At 32.4% G+C, this 16,386-nt stretch overlaps 2 protein-coding genes across 2 annotated transcripts; one reads left to right on the forward strand and one right to left on the reverse strand.

Moving 5' to 3' along the window:
- Window positions 1-4,420: 4,420 nt before the first annotated feature.
- Window positions 4,421-5,612, reverse strand: LOC135196820 (acanthoscurrin-2-like). The gene is made up of 2 exons (XM_064223611.1): window positions 5,507-5,612; window positions 4,421-5,183 (listed from the first exon to the last, which is right to left on the reverse strand). Exons 1-2 carry the CDS (start codon window positions 5,516-5,518, stop codon window positions 4,623-4,625), a joined length of 573 nt encoding a protein of 190 aa, XP_064079681.1. The 5' UTR covers window positions 5,519-5,612; the 3' UTR covers window positions 4,421-4,622.
- A 6,663-nt stretch (window positions 5,613-12,275) lies between these two features.
- LOC135196821 (acanthoscurrin-1-like) lies at window positions 12,276-13,484 on the forward strand. The gene is made up of 2 exons (XM_064223612.1): window positions 12,276-12,378; window positions 12,967-13,484. The coding sequence occupies exons 1-2, from the start codon at window positions 12,367-12,369 to the stop codon at window positions 13,231-13,233; spliced, it is 279 nt and encodes a 92-aa protein (XP_064079682.1). The 5' UTR covers window positions 12,276-12,366; the 3' UTR covers window positions 13,234-13,484.
- Window positions 13,485-16,386: the final 2,902 nt, after the last annotated feature.

Consider the following 16,386-nt stretch of genomic DNA (forward strand, 5'->3'; position numbering starts at 1 on the left):
GTAAATTTTGTTCTATTGGGGAATTTTTTGTACAAATGTTTGGCATGGCTATGGGTAATCCCTTATCTCCTATCCTTTAGCAATATTTACATAGAATTTTTTTAGACAAAACTCTTACCAAGAATTATGCCCCAAAAAGTTATTTGGTTTAGATGTGTGGATGACATCTTCTGTATTTGGCCAGTTCACGAAAATCTCCAGGAATTCCTTAATAATCTCAATAATTTAGTCCCTTCTATAAAATTTACCGTAGAAGAAGAAAGAAATTGTAATTTGAATTTTCTTGATGTAACTGTCCATAGAAATGATAGAAACTTCACCTTTTCAGTTTCGAAAATCAGCTAACATTGCCTCTTTTGTTCATTACTACTCCAATCACCATAAAAATGTTAAATTCTCTGTTTTTTCTGGGATGTTTCTAAGGGCTTTACGTGTCTGTAGCCCGCAGTTTATTGACACTGAAATTAAAACTATTTATGATATTGCAATGAAACTTAAATACCCAAGGACTTTTGTAGATGTGGCATGGAAAAGAGCTAAAAAAATATTTTATTCAACTAATACAAACTTGAGTTTAGTAAGAATAACATTCTAAAATTACCCTATGATGAAAGGTTTTTAGATATTCCTAGAATTTTAAAGCTTTTTAACATGAATGTTGTTTTCAGTAATATTAATGTCAAGAGTTTAATAATAAAAAATTCTCCTAAAGATCTTCCAGGCTGCATATATGAAATTCCTTGCAAAAAGTGTGATAAAGTCCATTACGGACAAACCGGTAAATCTCTTTCACAACGTCTCAAACAGCATCAGTATTCTGTGAGAACTGGGCAAATATCGAATGCATTATTCGTACATATGAGAGATTTAGACTATCCTATTAACTGGAGTCAAGCAAGAGCCTTAATCCCATGTAATGACACATTTAAAAAGAATATCATTGAATTTTGTTTCATCAAGTCAAATAATAGAAATGTTCTAAATTTAAGTCTTGGTTTAATTAAACTTGATGCTTTCATAATGAAAAAAGTTGCATATCAATATAAGCAACAAAATTGATATATTCAGTTTTTACATGTTTTGGACTGTAAAGAAACTTTGTAATTTCGGTTAGGGTAAACTGTTTAGGTTTGTGACCGTGTGATATCCGATAATCCTGGATTATCTCTTTTAATTTTTACCCTTTTGACAATTAACCGTCCGGTATTCTTGATCTTGAGTTGTACCTGAGACCTTTCTCTCCAATTGTACCTCATTAACTCCTTGACAATGTCTGAGTAAAGACGAAAGCGCTTGGATTTTCCTGTGGAATTCTCTTATATATATATATGCATATATATATATGTGTGTGTGTGGTGTGTGTGTATGTATGCACACACACACACACACACACACACACACACACACATATATATATATATATAATATATATATATATCTATATATATATACATATACAGTTCGAAATAGTTTTAAAATAATCTTGTTTTACGTTTCTGAAGGAAAATGTAGTCTACGAAGGTGTGAAATGATAAATGTGTACGCATGACACTGTTGATTGAGGATTTATTGACAATAAACTACAAGATTTCTGAATGAAATTTTAAATCGTTTTCTGATAAGAAAAAGGCCCGCACGATAAAAGCGAATGACGCAGTATGTGTTGTGGGTTTAGACATTCTGTTGATGAAACGTTTTTGTATGTTTATGGAGAACGTCTCATATTGCGGTTTATTCAAAATTAAGCAGTTAAAAATATGCGGCGGTGACTGTCATCTGATATTTTCCCAGGAGTCACTTTTGTCGAGGATGAAGAATACTTTGAGAAAAATTATTATTTGTTTTTATAAAAAAAAAAAACCATATATATATATATATATATATATATATATATATATATATATAATATATATATATATATATATATATATATATTATATATACATATATATATAGTATATATATATATATATATATGATATATACACACACATGCACATACACACATTTCTTATACAAATAGAATTTAAATAATATATAAATAATATATATATATATATATATATATATATATATATATATATATATTATTCGAGCGACAAATGTCCTTTAACATCTAATTCGCTCTAATTGGTAATTACTCTTTCCATGAGTATTTATGAGCAATCTTCTCTTGACCGACAATATTCTTATACTGAAGCACATTTCAGAATTCTTTAAAAGACTCCGTTTATATTCTCTCTTGGATCCAAAGTCCAATCACTTATACAACCTTACAACCTCCTCCCTGATCTACTACAGTTTAAATTAACTTTCTTCTCCAAAGTCATGAAGGAAAAGATTCAGTTTTTACGAAGAATTCTAATTTATTTCTTAATTTTTAAACAGAACGTTTAAAAGTAATCTTACATTTTCGTTTTCTCTCGATACAACCCGTTTTGTTCTCACAAATGAATTCTGCTATATTTCTCCTAGTTTCACTCGAGACAGGGAGAGGCAACACACTATGATGCAACACAAGCGAGATTTTCTGGTTTCCCTTCTGCTGTGCAACGCAAACACACTTTCCCGTTTATTTAATTAAGCGTCAAACACCTACCTCTATTTTATTGAGAACCCTCGCTTCCGCACACTGCTTGTGACCTGTATACCACGGATGCTTTTCCAACATTCCAAAATATCCTGTATTTCCCAGAGCTTGGCGCAGCATACCGGAAGTACCTCGGGCGCTTCCTGATTTTCACACGCAGGAGAGAAGGCAGACTTACATCCTGCAGCATCAATGTGATATTTGATGTTTGGAGCTAACGAGGTTCACGAAATTTAACTAAATGTTATTCTGTCTTTTGTGCATATCTGTCTATCTATCTATCTATCTTTCTATATACACATATTTATATATATATATATATATATATATATATATATATATATATATATATATATATATATGTGTGTGTGTGTGTGTGTGTGTGTGATATATATATATATATATATATATATATATATATATATATATATATATATATATATATACCTATATATATATATATATATATATATATATATATATATATATATATCAGAAGTAGGAGAAGGGGAAACAAATCGAAATTAGATGTCTTTATTACAATCGCCGATGTTTCTTGAACCACAAGTGTCTCATTTTCAAGGCTAAAATGACAAAAAAAATTTTGCAAACATTACAATGACTCAGACAAAAATTAAATCTAAAAATACAATTAGGATTAAAACTAATAAATGTACAGTAAAATAAAGAAGAGGAAGCATACATATTGTTAAGCAGGAAGAAAGACGAGCGACAACCAATGCCATTTTGGGGTTCCAGGAACACTCACAAAGGGTACGGAGTATGAAAGAGGACAGGGCGTTTAATTGGGTAACAATCTATTTAACAAATAATGATTCAAGAATTGTCAGAATTTGGTCCTTCGAGGTTCTACCCATTAACTCGGACATATCATATTTGATTATAAGTTTACATTTTTATATAGGTTCTTGTATGTTAGAAAATTAAGGGTTCAGTACCTCATATCACCACGATGAGAATTTATTCTCAGCTTCAGCTACTTCCGTGTGCAATAACCTTAAGTCCCTAGGTCACTTGTGGGGCAAGTGTATTTGTATATTACGCCGGTCATCAAAAGGCTTACATGTCTGTGTATTTAAACACAGATCCAGTTATTGTAGGGTTTCTTTTGGATTAACTTTTAGTCAGTAACCAGAATATGGTAATTGATGATTTTTAATAATTCATCATAAAAAATACGGTTATATGCACTAGTTCAACAGATAATTTTGGAAAAGTAGGCACAGCGAATTTTTTAATAAGTATTATTATGATGAATCATATAATATCATCAATCGCCAAATGCCTTAAGCCAAGTCCACTAAGTCCCAAGGCCTCTGTAGCTAAGTACTCTAAGTCCTCAGAGGGCTAATCCAGGCTCCGGATCAGCACATCGTTTGCCTAGCAGGTGGGTATGACCATGATATAAACCACCTAGTCATAAATACTGGTTTCCAATGCAGTTTCCATTGGCAAGACAACAGAAATCTGTAAAATGCTTAAATTTCAAGGAAGCAAATATATATTTATGCAAAATATTTATCATATTTGTAAACATCGTACCTGACCATAGCACTGAGTTTTATCGTCCCTCTACTCCCATCCCTTTTGACACCTGTCAGGGATATAGATATTTAGTCTACAAGTGACTCTCTTTTATCATTGGGGAAAGGAATAATCTAAAATAGAAGAGAATAATATCTTTATCCGGAACATAATCATATCTTATTTGTAAAGTAATCATCCGTTATTTAACCATAAAATTCTTGACATTCTCTTCATATGTGCAGATGCTTTAAGGTAAAGGAAATAGGAAGAAAAATACTTCAATTTTGCTGCAAAGATAAAATATATTTCTTTATATATGCTCAATGTACAATAAGAAACGCTTTCTCAGCAAACGTCAGTTAAACATGCACTCATGTTTCTTTTATACCCGTAAGCGTTGATTTGAATTTGTATGGATCCATCGATAAATTCTTTCAAAGGTCAGTATGAGGATTCATTCAGATACAGGTCGAGGTTTAGCGCTTCACTTTCCAAGCAAATTGGCATGACCATGGGACAGCCCACCTAGTCCCCCGTACTGGTTACCAATGTGGTTTCCATGACTGTACCCATTGGAATTGCTGTATCCATTGGCATAGTTTCCAGCGCTCAAGAGACCTCCATAGCCACCGTATCCTCCACCGAAGCCACCGTTTAGGCCTAAGCCTAGACCTCCAAGTCCAAGGCCTCCATAGCCAAGTCCTCCAAGTCCTCCTAGGCCTACTATAGGTTCAGGATCAGCACTTCGCTTCCCGAGGAAGTGTTTGTTAAGATGGCCATGGTTCAGCCCACCAGATCCTCCAAAGCCTTTCAGGACATGGTTTCCATGATTGTAACCATCGGAATGGCTGTAGCCGTTGGCATAGTTTCCAGCACTCAAGAGACCTCCGTAGCCACCGTATCCACCACCATATCCTCCGTTTAGGCCTAAGCCTAGACCACCGAGTCCAAGGCCTCCGTGGCCCAGTCCACCGAGTCCTCCAAGACCTCCATAGCCGATTCCGGGAGCAGCCTCAGCCACTAAGGCTACCAACAGGACGGCGAACTGGAGAGAATATCAAATATATCTTATTAAAGAACAAGAGAGAGAGAGAGAGAGAGAGAGAGAGAGAGAGAGAGAGAATGGAAAAGTAAGAGAGTTTTTGTAGTTATATGAGAAATCTTTTATTGCCAGATTTAATATTTTTCAATAAAAAAAGATAAACATTGCAGATTGACTTGTTTGCACATAGCAAGAATTTTGAATATGTCCAGGGATTTTAACTGGAAAAAGCCTTAATTCTCTTTAGAAATAAAATTAAGACCATTGTCATTAATATATAAAAACGAATGTATGTTAAATGTGACCTGACACTTTTTCCTTCTTACCAAAGATCTCATGTTTATCTTTTTAACTAGTGGGTCTCTGCACGACAAAGGCTTCTTGCGTTATACTGGTCAGGCTCCAGAAACGCCTTTATATATACGAAAGGACACCACAAGAGTAAATCCCTGGTAAATCCCTCGGCCACACCCGAAATTCAAGTATATTAATGCTGTCATTGACCATGAATCACTCCAGAGTAAAGCGTTCCTTCCAATTAGTACGTCATCTTATGAGCCCTATTAGTTCTCTCTCTCTCTCTCTCTCTCTCTCTCTCTCTCTCTCTCTCTCTCTCTCCTCTCTCTCTCTCTCTCGTAGTCTGGTGGCTATGACACCGTGTGCAATAGCCATAAGTTCGCCAAGTCACATCTGCTGGGGTAAGCAAACGTGTACTATATTACACCGAAGGTCATTGAAAGGATTAGCTTTTCTTTATATTATATAAAATTCCAATCATAAAAGGCTTTCTCGGTAATAATTAATAGCAGGAATATGGCGATTGATGATTTTGTACAATTCATCATAAAAAAGATTTTATATACATTAGCTGAAGATTGGTAAAGTGGGTAGTTTTGGGACAGTAGGTACAGCGAATTTTTCAATAGGAAGTATTTTTATGACGAATTTTACAAAATTATCAATTGCCAAAGTTCTTATAGTCATGTCCACCAAGTCCAAGGCTCCTGTGGCCAAGTCGTCTATGTCCTCCGAGAGCTAATCCAGGCTAAGGATCAGCACTTCTGGGTATGACCCTGAAATAGATCACCCAGCGAGTCCTCCATACTGGTTTCCAATGCAGTTGTCGCGACTTTATAAACTAGAATGACAAATCATTTTCAAACACTGGAAAAGCCTCATTTATGCTTAGTGTGCTCTTTATGCAAGAATATAGTATTTCTTTGCTTTGTTCTGATATGATACAGATGTATATGCCCTTTTAGTAGGAAGAATCACTTAGTTTCATTATCCGCATCTCATTCATATCGTAATTTTTCACCTCTCTTTCATAATCATTTCTCAGACTTATTTTAAATTTTATCCTTTTTGAGTTTGGAAGCTTTTTATATACGCTTATGTATATGTATAGCCTATTTATGTGTTTGTCTATGGCCATTTATGTCCGAAATAAAGCTGCTTGAACGTTGAATTTTGATTTGAAAAGGGGGGAAAAAAAAGAAAATTAGACTAAATGTTTTGAAATTCTTAAGAAGGTAACAGACACGAAAAAAAAGGATTATCATCTCAATAAACAGTGAACCTTGCCCCATAGCACTAATGAAGTTTGTCTCCCTCTTCTATGACACTTGTCAAGTGTGGATATTTAACCTCCACGGGTTTGTATCTTTATCTATACTGTCCTCCTAGATTGGGATTTCTACCAACACCAGTCATTCGTCAGTGGGTTAGTAATAAAGTCGAAACCGGCCAGTCTCTTATTTTTCCACCTGCTGTGATGTGATATTAAGCTACAAATGTCCTTCAATATCTAATTCTCTCTACCTGGCAATTAATATTTCTCTTTATAATATGTTAACCTCTGTGATGGTCCTGTGGGTTAAAGCGCGTCACTGTAGGTCACGAATTCTTAGTTTCTATGCTTCGAGTCCGTGACCCGACGAGTTTCTTATCAACAACAAAAATTCCCCTTCAGTTAACATGTATGAAAATATATTAATAGCAAGGTGGAGCGAATAAGGTATTAAAGGACATTTGTAGCTCGAATAATCTATATCAATCAGGTGATGTAAGAATTATATATTATATATATATATATATATATATATATATATATATATATATATATATAGTAGTATGGAGACAGGAGTAGGAAGACGCGTTCTGTCTTTCATCCATTTATTAGCGCCGACGTTTCGTATCATCTTGATACATTTTTCCAGGCTGAAACGATTACACTCAATTGCGTATAAGTAAAAGACACACACAATGTTTACCAACACCAACATTAAAAACCTTTTAATAAATTAAGAATAAAAACAGAGTAAAAACAGAAACACAGAATAACAGTGAAAGGGCTAGGAGCGAATACAGAGAAACAAATTAGTTAAAAAATAATAATAATAATAATAGAAAAATATAATAATAATAATAATATAATAATAATAATAATAATAATAATAATAAGTAATAGAACGAACAAGACACCTACCCACAGTTCTCCTTCCGCTACCGCTGTGGGTAGGTGTCTTGTTCGTTCTATTATTATTATTATTATTATTATTATTATTATTATTATTATTATTATATATATCTATTATTATTATTATTATTTTTAACTAATTTGTTTCTCTGTATTCGCTCCTAGCCCTTTCACTGTTATTCTGTGTTTCTGTTTTTGTTCTGTTTTTATTCTTAATTTATTAAAAGGTTTTTAATTTTGGTGTTGGTAAACATTGTGTGTATCTTTTTACTTATACGCAATTGATGTGTAATCGTTTCAGCCTGGAAAATGTATCAAGATGATACGAAACGTCGGCGCTAATAAATGGATGGAAGACAGAACGCGTCTCCCTACTCCAATATGTCTATATATATATATATAGTATATATATATATATAATATATATAATATATATAATATATATGTATATATATATATATATATAATATATATATAAAATTATATTTATTATAATAAATACAATATATATATTATATATATTATATATATATTATTAAAAGATATATTTATGTATATATATATGTGTGTGTATGTGTGTATATGCACACACACTTAGTTATACATATATGTGTGTGTGCATGTGCTCGCGTGTGTATGTGTAAGTGTTACGCATTATCATAACTGTCGAAAATATGAAAGCAATCATATAGAAAAATAATTTTTGTAGAAAAGAGAAGAGCAACAATGCGAATTAAAGATAAAACTAAACGATCCTTAAAGATTCTCCTAAAACTAAAATCATTTATACGTAAACAACAATATAAGTAAAAAAACAATATAACCGCAAAAGGTTCGTCAAGGAACTTAAATAAGTTTGCAAGCGGAAAAAAATATCCGCTGATTGCTGGCGAGATTCTGCAATAAAAAATTATAACCAGTCGAATCTGGAGAAGAACGTGAGTACAGGTATTCGAGGAACCGGAATCTGTTGAACTTTCTTTGAAATTAAATCTCCTAAACTTTTGTCAGCAATTGACGAAGCGAAGCACAGAAAGGGGAATTTTTAAAAAAATGCGCACAAGTTTCTTCTGCTCAAACGAATTTTCTGTGCAACGTATAATGCTGTATAAAACCATCAGCTACGACCGGGAACTCTTCAGTTGATTCCCAGATGCGGCAGAGCGAGGGTACGTCCTCCCACGCCTCCGGAAAGCGCTGCCAGATGCACGATCCATAGTTAGCTTTAACCTTAATTGAAATAAAAACTACTGTGGCTAGAGGGTTTCAATTGGTTATGTTTGATGAATGGAGGGTGGATGATCAACATACCAATTTGTAACCCTCTAGCCTCAGTAGTTTTTTTTACAAATCTGAGGACAGACAGTATAAAGGGCAGCACGATAGTATCTTTTACAAGAAACTAAAAAGAGTAGTAGAGACTTTGCAATGACCTTCAAAAGGCGGCAAATTGGAATGTTTAAGGAATACACTGATGTACTGTAGCTTCTAAACACTATACAAGATTGCTCAATAATCAATAATTATAGTACATGAAGCGTGTTGAATGAAAGGAAATTACTGCTTCTCTCTCTCTCTGTCTCTCTTTCTCTCTCTCTCTCTCTCTCTCTCTCTCTCTGGAACATACCATACCTGATAGAAATATTCTAATGTATTTTATAGTCTAACTTATCTTTGGCAATTACAGAAGTCCTTTTATAGTTATGCTTCGTCTGTATCATATTCCACTTAACGACAGTCACTCAATATTTACATACAATCCTAACAGCAACATTCAAAGTAACTGTCATTGACAGTTGAACTTAATTAGGGTTATCATCGTTACTACTTTCATTTGCACATTTCTCTCATATTACAAAATGCAATAAAAAAGAATAAGCAAAAAGATCAGAAAATATGTAACTATAACTGTTTACAGGGACGTATTTGAAGGTTATTTGTACAAGGCCTATATTGTTATAGAAGTATTTCCTTATCATAAGATAAATGAACGGTCATGATGGAGATATTTGAAAATACTTAACACAAATATTTTTCCATATATATATATATATATATATATATACATATATATATGATATATATATATATACTATATATATATATATATATAGGTAGTATATATATATATATATATGTATCATATATATATATATATATATAATATATATGTATATATTATAATATATATATATATATATATAATATATATATATACTTAATATTATGTATGTATATATGTATATATATATATATATATATATATATTACTTATATATAATATATGTATTAATATATATATAAATATTTTATATATATATAGTTATATATATAGTATACTTATATTAATATAATTATTATTATATATATATATATATAATATATACTTATACTTATATATATATATATATGTAGTATAATAATATATAATATTATTAATATAATATACGTTCTTATAATAATATATTATTATATAATATATATAATTATATATATACTAATTAATTATAATATATATTATTATATTATAATATATAAATATATATATATAGTCGTTCGGTGGAGAAATTATATACGACTCTTCAAAGAGGGTGTCCGTGATACTAGTTGTAAAAGGATGAAGTTTATTATGAAACGTTTCGCACATGAAACATCTGTGCATCATCAGTCTGCAAAGAGCAATAAGACAAATAAATAACATAATTATTAACTAATATATGTGTGAGCACAATATTTTTCAGAACTTGGATGTATATGTATGATTCAAATGATTATTCTTATCCAAAATGTGCAAATGTTCATATAGAAAAATACTCTATGTCGAACAAAGGAAACTCAACAATAAGAGTTACAGACAAACAAATAACCTTTAATAATTCGGCAGAAACAGATATACACATAAAAATTAGAAAGAGCAATATAAGTAAACAATAGTATTACCACAATCGTTTAGTAAAGGAGTCAAAATAATTTTTACAAGCGGAAAAAATGTCCTCTGATTGTTAGTGATATATCGCCATAAAAAAAATTGTAACCAGCCAAATCCAGACTTGAACGTCACAGTAAAAGCATTTGGGAAATTGGAGTCTGTTTGAATTTTGCCGAGTTTAAATTTTCTTAATTTTTGTCTGATGAATAAAAAAAAAGGCGAAGACAGTAAAGGATAATCGGAGTCTGTTTGAATTTTGCCGAGTTTTCGATTTTCCTTAATTTTGTCTGATGACTAAAAAAAAAAAGGCGAAAGCACAGTTAGGAATAGGCGGAGTCTGTTTGAAATTTTGCCCCGAGGTTTAGATTTCTTAATTTTGTCTGAATGACTAAAAAAAAAGGCGAAGCACAGTAAGGATATCGGAGTCTGTTTGAATTTTGCTGAGTTTAAATTTTTTTAATCTTTATCTTGTGATTAAAAAAAAGGCGAAGCATAGAAAGGGAAATGCAAGAAAGGCAGCAGAATCTTTGCAAAAAACATTAAAGTCGGCGGAAAATCTAAGTGTTTAAAGATTATACCGATTCGAATCAGATTGTTCATGAATTATTGCAAATGAATTGTGTTGAATGAAAGGAAATCACTTCAATTCTCTCTCTCTCTCTCTCTCTCTCTCGTCTCTCTCTCTCTCTCTCTCTCTCTCTCTCTCTTCTCTCTGCAATTATCATAACTTTATAAAAAGATACTAATGGTATTTTATAGGCCTAGTCTTGTAATTTACAATCCCAGAAGTTTGTTTATAGTTTTTCTGCGTTGAAATCATATCCAACTTTACGAAAGTCAACCATCATTTGCATATCCTTCTAAAAAGCACCATAGCACCAATCAACGCAACGGCAGTGAATAGTGAAGCTTAGTTCCTTAATTAATGTCATTTTAGTTACTATTTTCATTTTTGTACTTCCTTCATGGTAGCTAAAGCAGTGACAAATAAAAAGAGTCCGGGAAATAGGTACATACAGGTTTATTAGTGCATGAAGACTTTTGAAATCTTAATTGCGTCTAAAGAATTTCCTTATCGTGAGATCTAAGTAAAGAGGATATATCAGGATGTTCACGGAAACCCTTATACATACATATATATATATATATATATATATATAGTATATATATATATATATATATATATATATATATATATATATATATATATATATATATTTACATATGCGTATATATACACACATACAAATACTGATTTTTTTGTACCTTTTCTCATTCCTTACCTGCCTGAGGAGGGAGACAGAAGGTCTCTGAAATATAGTTTTTACTTTCTGCATTTTGGGCGTTTTTAATTGTGGGCTCCTTTTATTAGTTGGAATTCTGCTTTAGCAGAATGTATTTCATTCCCATACATATAAACATATTTATATATATATATAGATATATATATATATATATATATATATATATATATATATATATATATATATATATATATATATATATATACATTTAAACTCGAAAGGAATTCCACACATTATCATTAAAGCACATCAGGGACAAAGACAATCTTGCCGTCCACTGCCAAGGCAATAATAAACTCGGTTCACGGTCAATGCCACCGACTCATAGGAGGGTGTGGTCGAAGTTGACAAAATTACTAAAACACAATATGATTTTGTTTCCATCGTGCATCCATATATAAGCCAGATTTCGGGGCAGGTAGAGCACAGTTATCTCCAGTCGTCTCTCGTTCCCGCTACAAGAAGTTTGGAAAGATGAAATTCTTGGTAAGAATTAAAATTCGTATTTTTGTTCAGTTTTTTTGTCGTTCATTTGTTGTTTGAATAACTCTTGTAGCTGTTGTATTAGTGCAATTTGATTTACAGCTCAGGAATACATAGCGTTACATAAATCATTAGAAAATTTTGACAACTGTTTGCAATAGTAGAATTCCTTTATGTCAATTACCAATTGGTCTTTAGTACCCTACCCAGTCTTGAATAATTAACCCATTAAATCCCTTATCTATGACATTTATTTTCCAAGGAAAGATACACCCATGAAAACTAGCTAAAAACTAGATTGAAGTAATATTCAAACGATGGGCTGTAATCTAATATCAGTTTTGAAACACAGCAGGCAATTAGCGAATGTTAAAGCTAAGATAGACCTGACCTCATAAAATCCTATATCCTTTAAAATTCGATTGAGTAATTCCATGAACGAACAGCATTTTTTAGTTTCTCTATTTGACAACAGCGTCCATTTGAAGGATGCGTTTATTGAAGTGGTCTCTCGTTTTTATATTTGTTGAACGGGATAATGAACCGATTCCAGGGTTACCTCCAAAAAAGATTAAAATGTATTTATTCCAGGTCTTCGCATTGTTGGTTGCTTTCGCTGCTGCCGGACAAAAGCGTTCTGCTGATCCTATTATTGGACTTGGAGGTCTGGGGGGACTTGGAGGAGGACTTGGAGGCCTTGGAGGAGGCCTGGGATACGGAGCCGGTCTTGGAGGCGGTCTGGGACATGGAATAGGTCTGGGAGGACTTGGAGGAGGACTTGGAGGAGGTCTTGGAGGCCTCGGCCTCGGAGGAGGACTTGGTGGGCTTGGAGGTTACGGCCTAGGCTTTGGTCGTTAATGAACACTCCCATTATTGCAAGATTCATTCACGAATATCAACAGAGATTATCATGTGACTGAAATGTTTATTCAGAACTTTTTCTTAATTCAGGTGAAATAAATAGTTATAAAAATTAAATTTATTTTTGTATTGTTATAAAGAGAAGCTTCAAATTGTGCTGCTTGTAATATCTAATTATTCTGTCTCTCATTTTTGTATAATGAACCTTCAATGACTATTTTTCTAAAATATAGCTAAACCTTTTGCAATATGGATATTAATTCGATACCCTCTGGCTATGGCGAAAAATCCAAAAAGTGAGTTGGTAAGGAAACCAAGTAAGTAAATCTTCACTTGAAGGATGCTCAGGGAGCAAGAGCCTGTGTTGGCATGAGGCCACTTTATTCGCCAACAACAAATATTTTACTTGAAAGATAATCCATTTCCTTCGTCAAAAATATGTTATCACTTCAGTGAGAATTTATGTAATACTGGCAAGATACAGCATAATATAAAGACGGGATTTATTACTACAAAATTCTCAACAGGCTGTATACTTTGATATCAGAATAAAATACTAAGAAATTATTAAAAGGGGTAATTCCAGGTTATTGGAAATAAAAAAAAGCTACAATTTCTACCACCGTCAACGAAATCCTTCATTGGCTCCTGCAGTATTTGTTCGAACATTCCTCCTAATTTCATTGGCTAACACAACTTCTTAGTTTTCACTAACGAAATCATTGGTTAGATCTAATTAGGAAACAAAAGTTTATGACAGGTGGCCAATCAAAGACCCGCTTCGAGAGCACTCGCGGTCAAGTTTTATTATGTGAGCGTAATGGTGCCCTGTCACCATCCGCCCATTTGTAATTCTCTTCACGCTTCTGGGGAGTCATTAAATTGGTTGGCCAATCTGTCAGGTACTTCTGCGGCTTCTTTTAACTGTTCCTCGTTTCTTGTTTGGAATCCTGTGGTTTCTCTTTGTACTTTTCTGGATATTTTGGTTCGTTTTCGCTTACTCGGGGAGTAACCCTTCAAACTACTTGATTATTGTTTTTTTTCTTGTTCTTGTTCTTATTGTTGTTGTCGTGTTGTTTTTGTTCTTGGGGGTCTTATTGTTGTTGTTCTTGCCGTTTTTGTTCTTGTTAGCGCGTTAGGAAAGGTCTATGGAAAACCCTAAAAAGGTCTGAAAAAGTGTTTTGCGTTGAGTTAAAGATACAGAAATTTTAGGATAGGATATTTAAAATTATTATTAGACGGAAATGTGAAAAAATTAATAACGCGCATGTTAAGCAGTATGGAACAATTATTTCTAATAAAATATCGCGTATTTTATTTTAATGTTCGTTGGTGAAACAACGAGCTATTTGACCTTGGAATTTAGCACGGGCCCCGAGTAAGCTGGAGATCGAATCACGCCTTGTTGTGTTTTGGAAAGATACCTTCACATTACCCTTTTCATTACACTTTTTTATTAATTTATCTGTTTATTAATTTTTTTTCCTTTTTGATAAGTGGGATTTCTAATGAACACTTTATTCTTTGGAAGCTTGAATTGTAAGTCAGTGGTCCCCCTTTTCTATGTGCACTTGTTCCAAATGAATAGGTTTCGTCCACTACTGAATAATAATAATAATAATAACAATAATAATAATTAATAATAATAATAATAATAAATAATAATAACTTTTAATTCACTTTTCATTTTATTATGAATCCTAGACTTTTGACTGTCTCTGGAATGTAAGATTGAAACGCAAATTTAATTCTACCGCGTGCAGTCAAAATTATTTTTGGGTGTATAATTTTCAACGAAAATTCAAACAGAATAAAATACCTACAAAACCGTAAAACTCGGTAAGAAGAAAAATGGTAGAAATCTCTCCCGTCGAAAGATGTTCCTATGATGTTTTACTAAAGTCCTTCCTCGTTCTTGAAAAAGGTTTTAGTTGGGCGTAAGTAAAAGTGTAAGTATTTTTATGAGGTACTGAAATAAACATACAGAAAGTGAGAGAGAGAGAGAGAGAGAGGAGACGAGGAGAGAGAGAGAGAGAGAGAGAGAGAGAGAGAATAGTTAAGAATATTGACATTTTTTATTTAACTTAATTGAGCAGAAGCCAACAAGATCTCAGGCTGCTCTTCACCGGCTCACTAGGCATCCTTGGGTAGCAAAATAATATCCGTTATATTTACTATTTACCTCATGAACTATTCATCAACAGAAGCAAAGCACACAAATTTATATATATGAAATATATACTATATATATATATATATATATATATATATATATATATTATGTGTGTGTGTGTGTGTGTGTGTGTGTGTGTGTGTGTGTGTTTGTGTGTGTGTGTGAGTGTGTATGTGTGCGTGGTGTGTGTATGTATGCACACACAAACACACACACACAACACACAAATATATATATATATATATATATATATATATATATATATATATATATATATATATACACAGTTCGAAATAGTTTTAAAATAATCTTGTTTATGTTTTCTGAAGGTAAATGTAGTCCACGAAGGTGTGAAATGATAAATGTGTACGCATGACACTGTTGATTGAGGATATTGACAATAAACTACAAGATTTCTGGATGAAATTTTAAATCGTTTGCTGATAAGAAAAGGCCCGCACGATAAAAGCGAATAACGCAGTATTACGATCTCGACTTTCGAGATCGACAGGTTCTTAAAAATAAGCAATTTGGTGCGTAGTGACTGACGACAGGTGACAAACAAAGGAGGGAGGAGCATAACAAAACCAAAAAAAATTACCTTAAAATTAGTTTATTATACAAAATATACAAAATGTACAAGTGAGTCAGGTCCAGTGATAATCAAAATAAAAATACACAATGAATTAAATAATAAAGGCAGCAACAGTAATAATCCAATTAAGTGATTCTTGTACAATTCAACAAACAATTTCATAAGCAGCATAACTAATATAATAAAAGCAACATCATATATATAAGAGGACCACGGTATAAATGAAAAAGCAGTGCAGTACATAAATACATATACAAAATCAGGCAGCATAATACACAAACACATTGAAAAAGCAGTGAAATAACGATTACAATAAATGTAAAAACGGCAGCATAATAATAAATGAGAATTAACACTGAAGCGGCATAATGTTACAATGTTA

Source organism: Macrobrachium nipponense, chromosome 18, assembly GCF_015104395.2.
Source record: "Macrobrachium nipponense isolate FS-2020 chromosome 18, ASM1510439v2, whole genome shotgun sequence".
NCBI lineage: Eukaryota > Metazoa > Arthropoda > Malacostraca > Decapoda > Palaemonidae > Macrobrachium > Macrobrachium nipponense.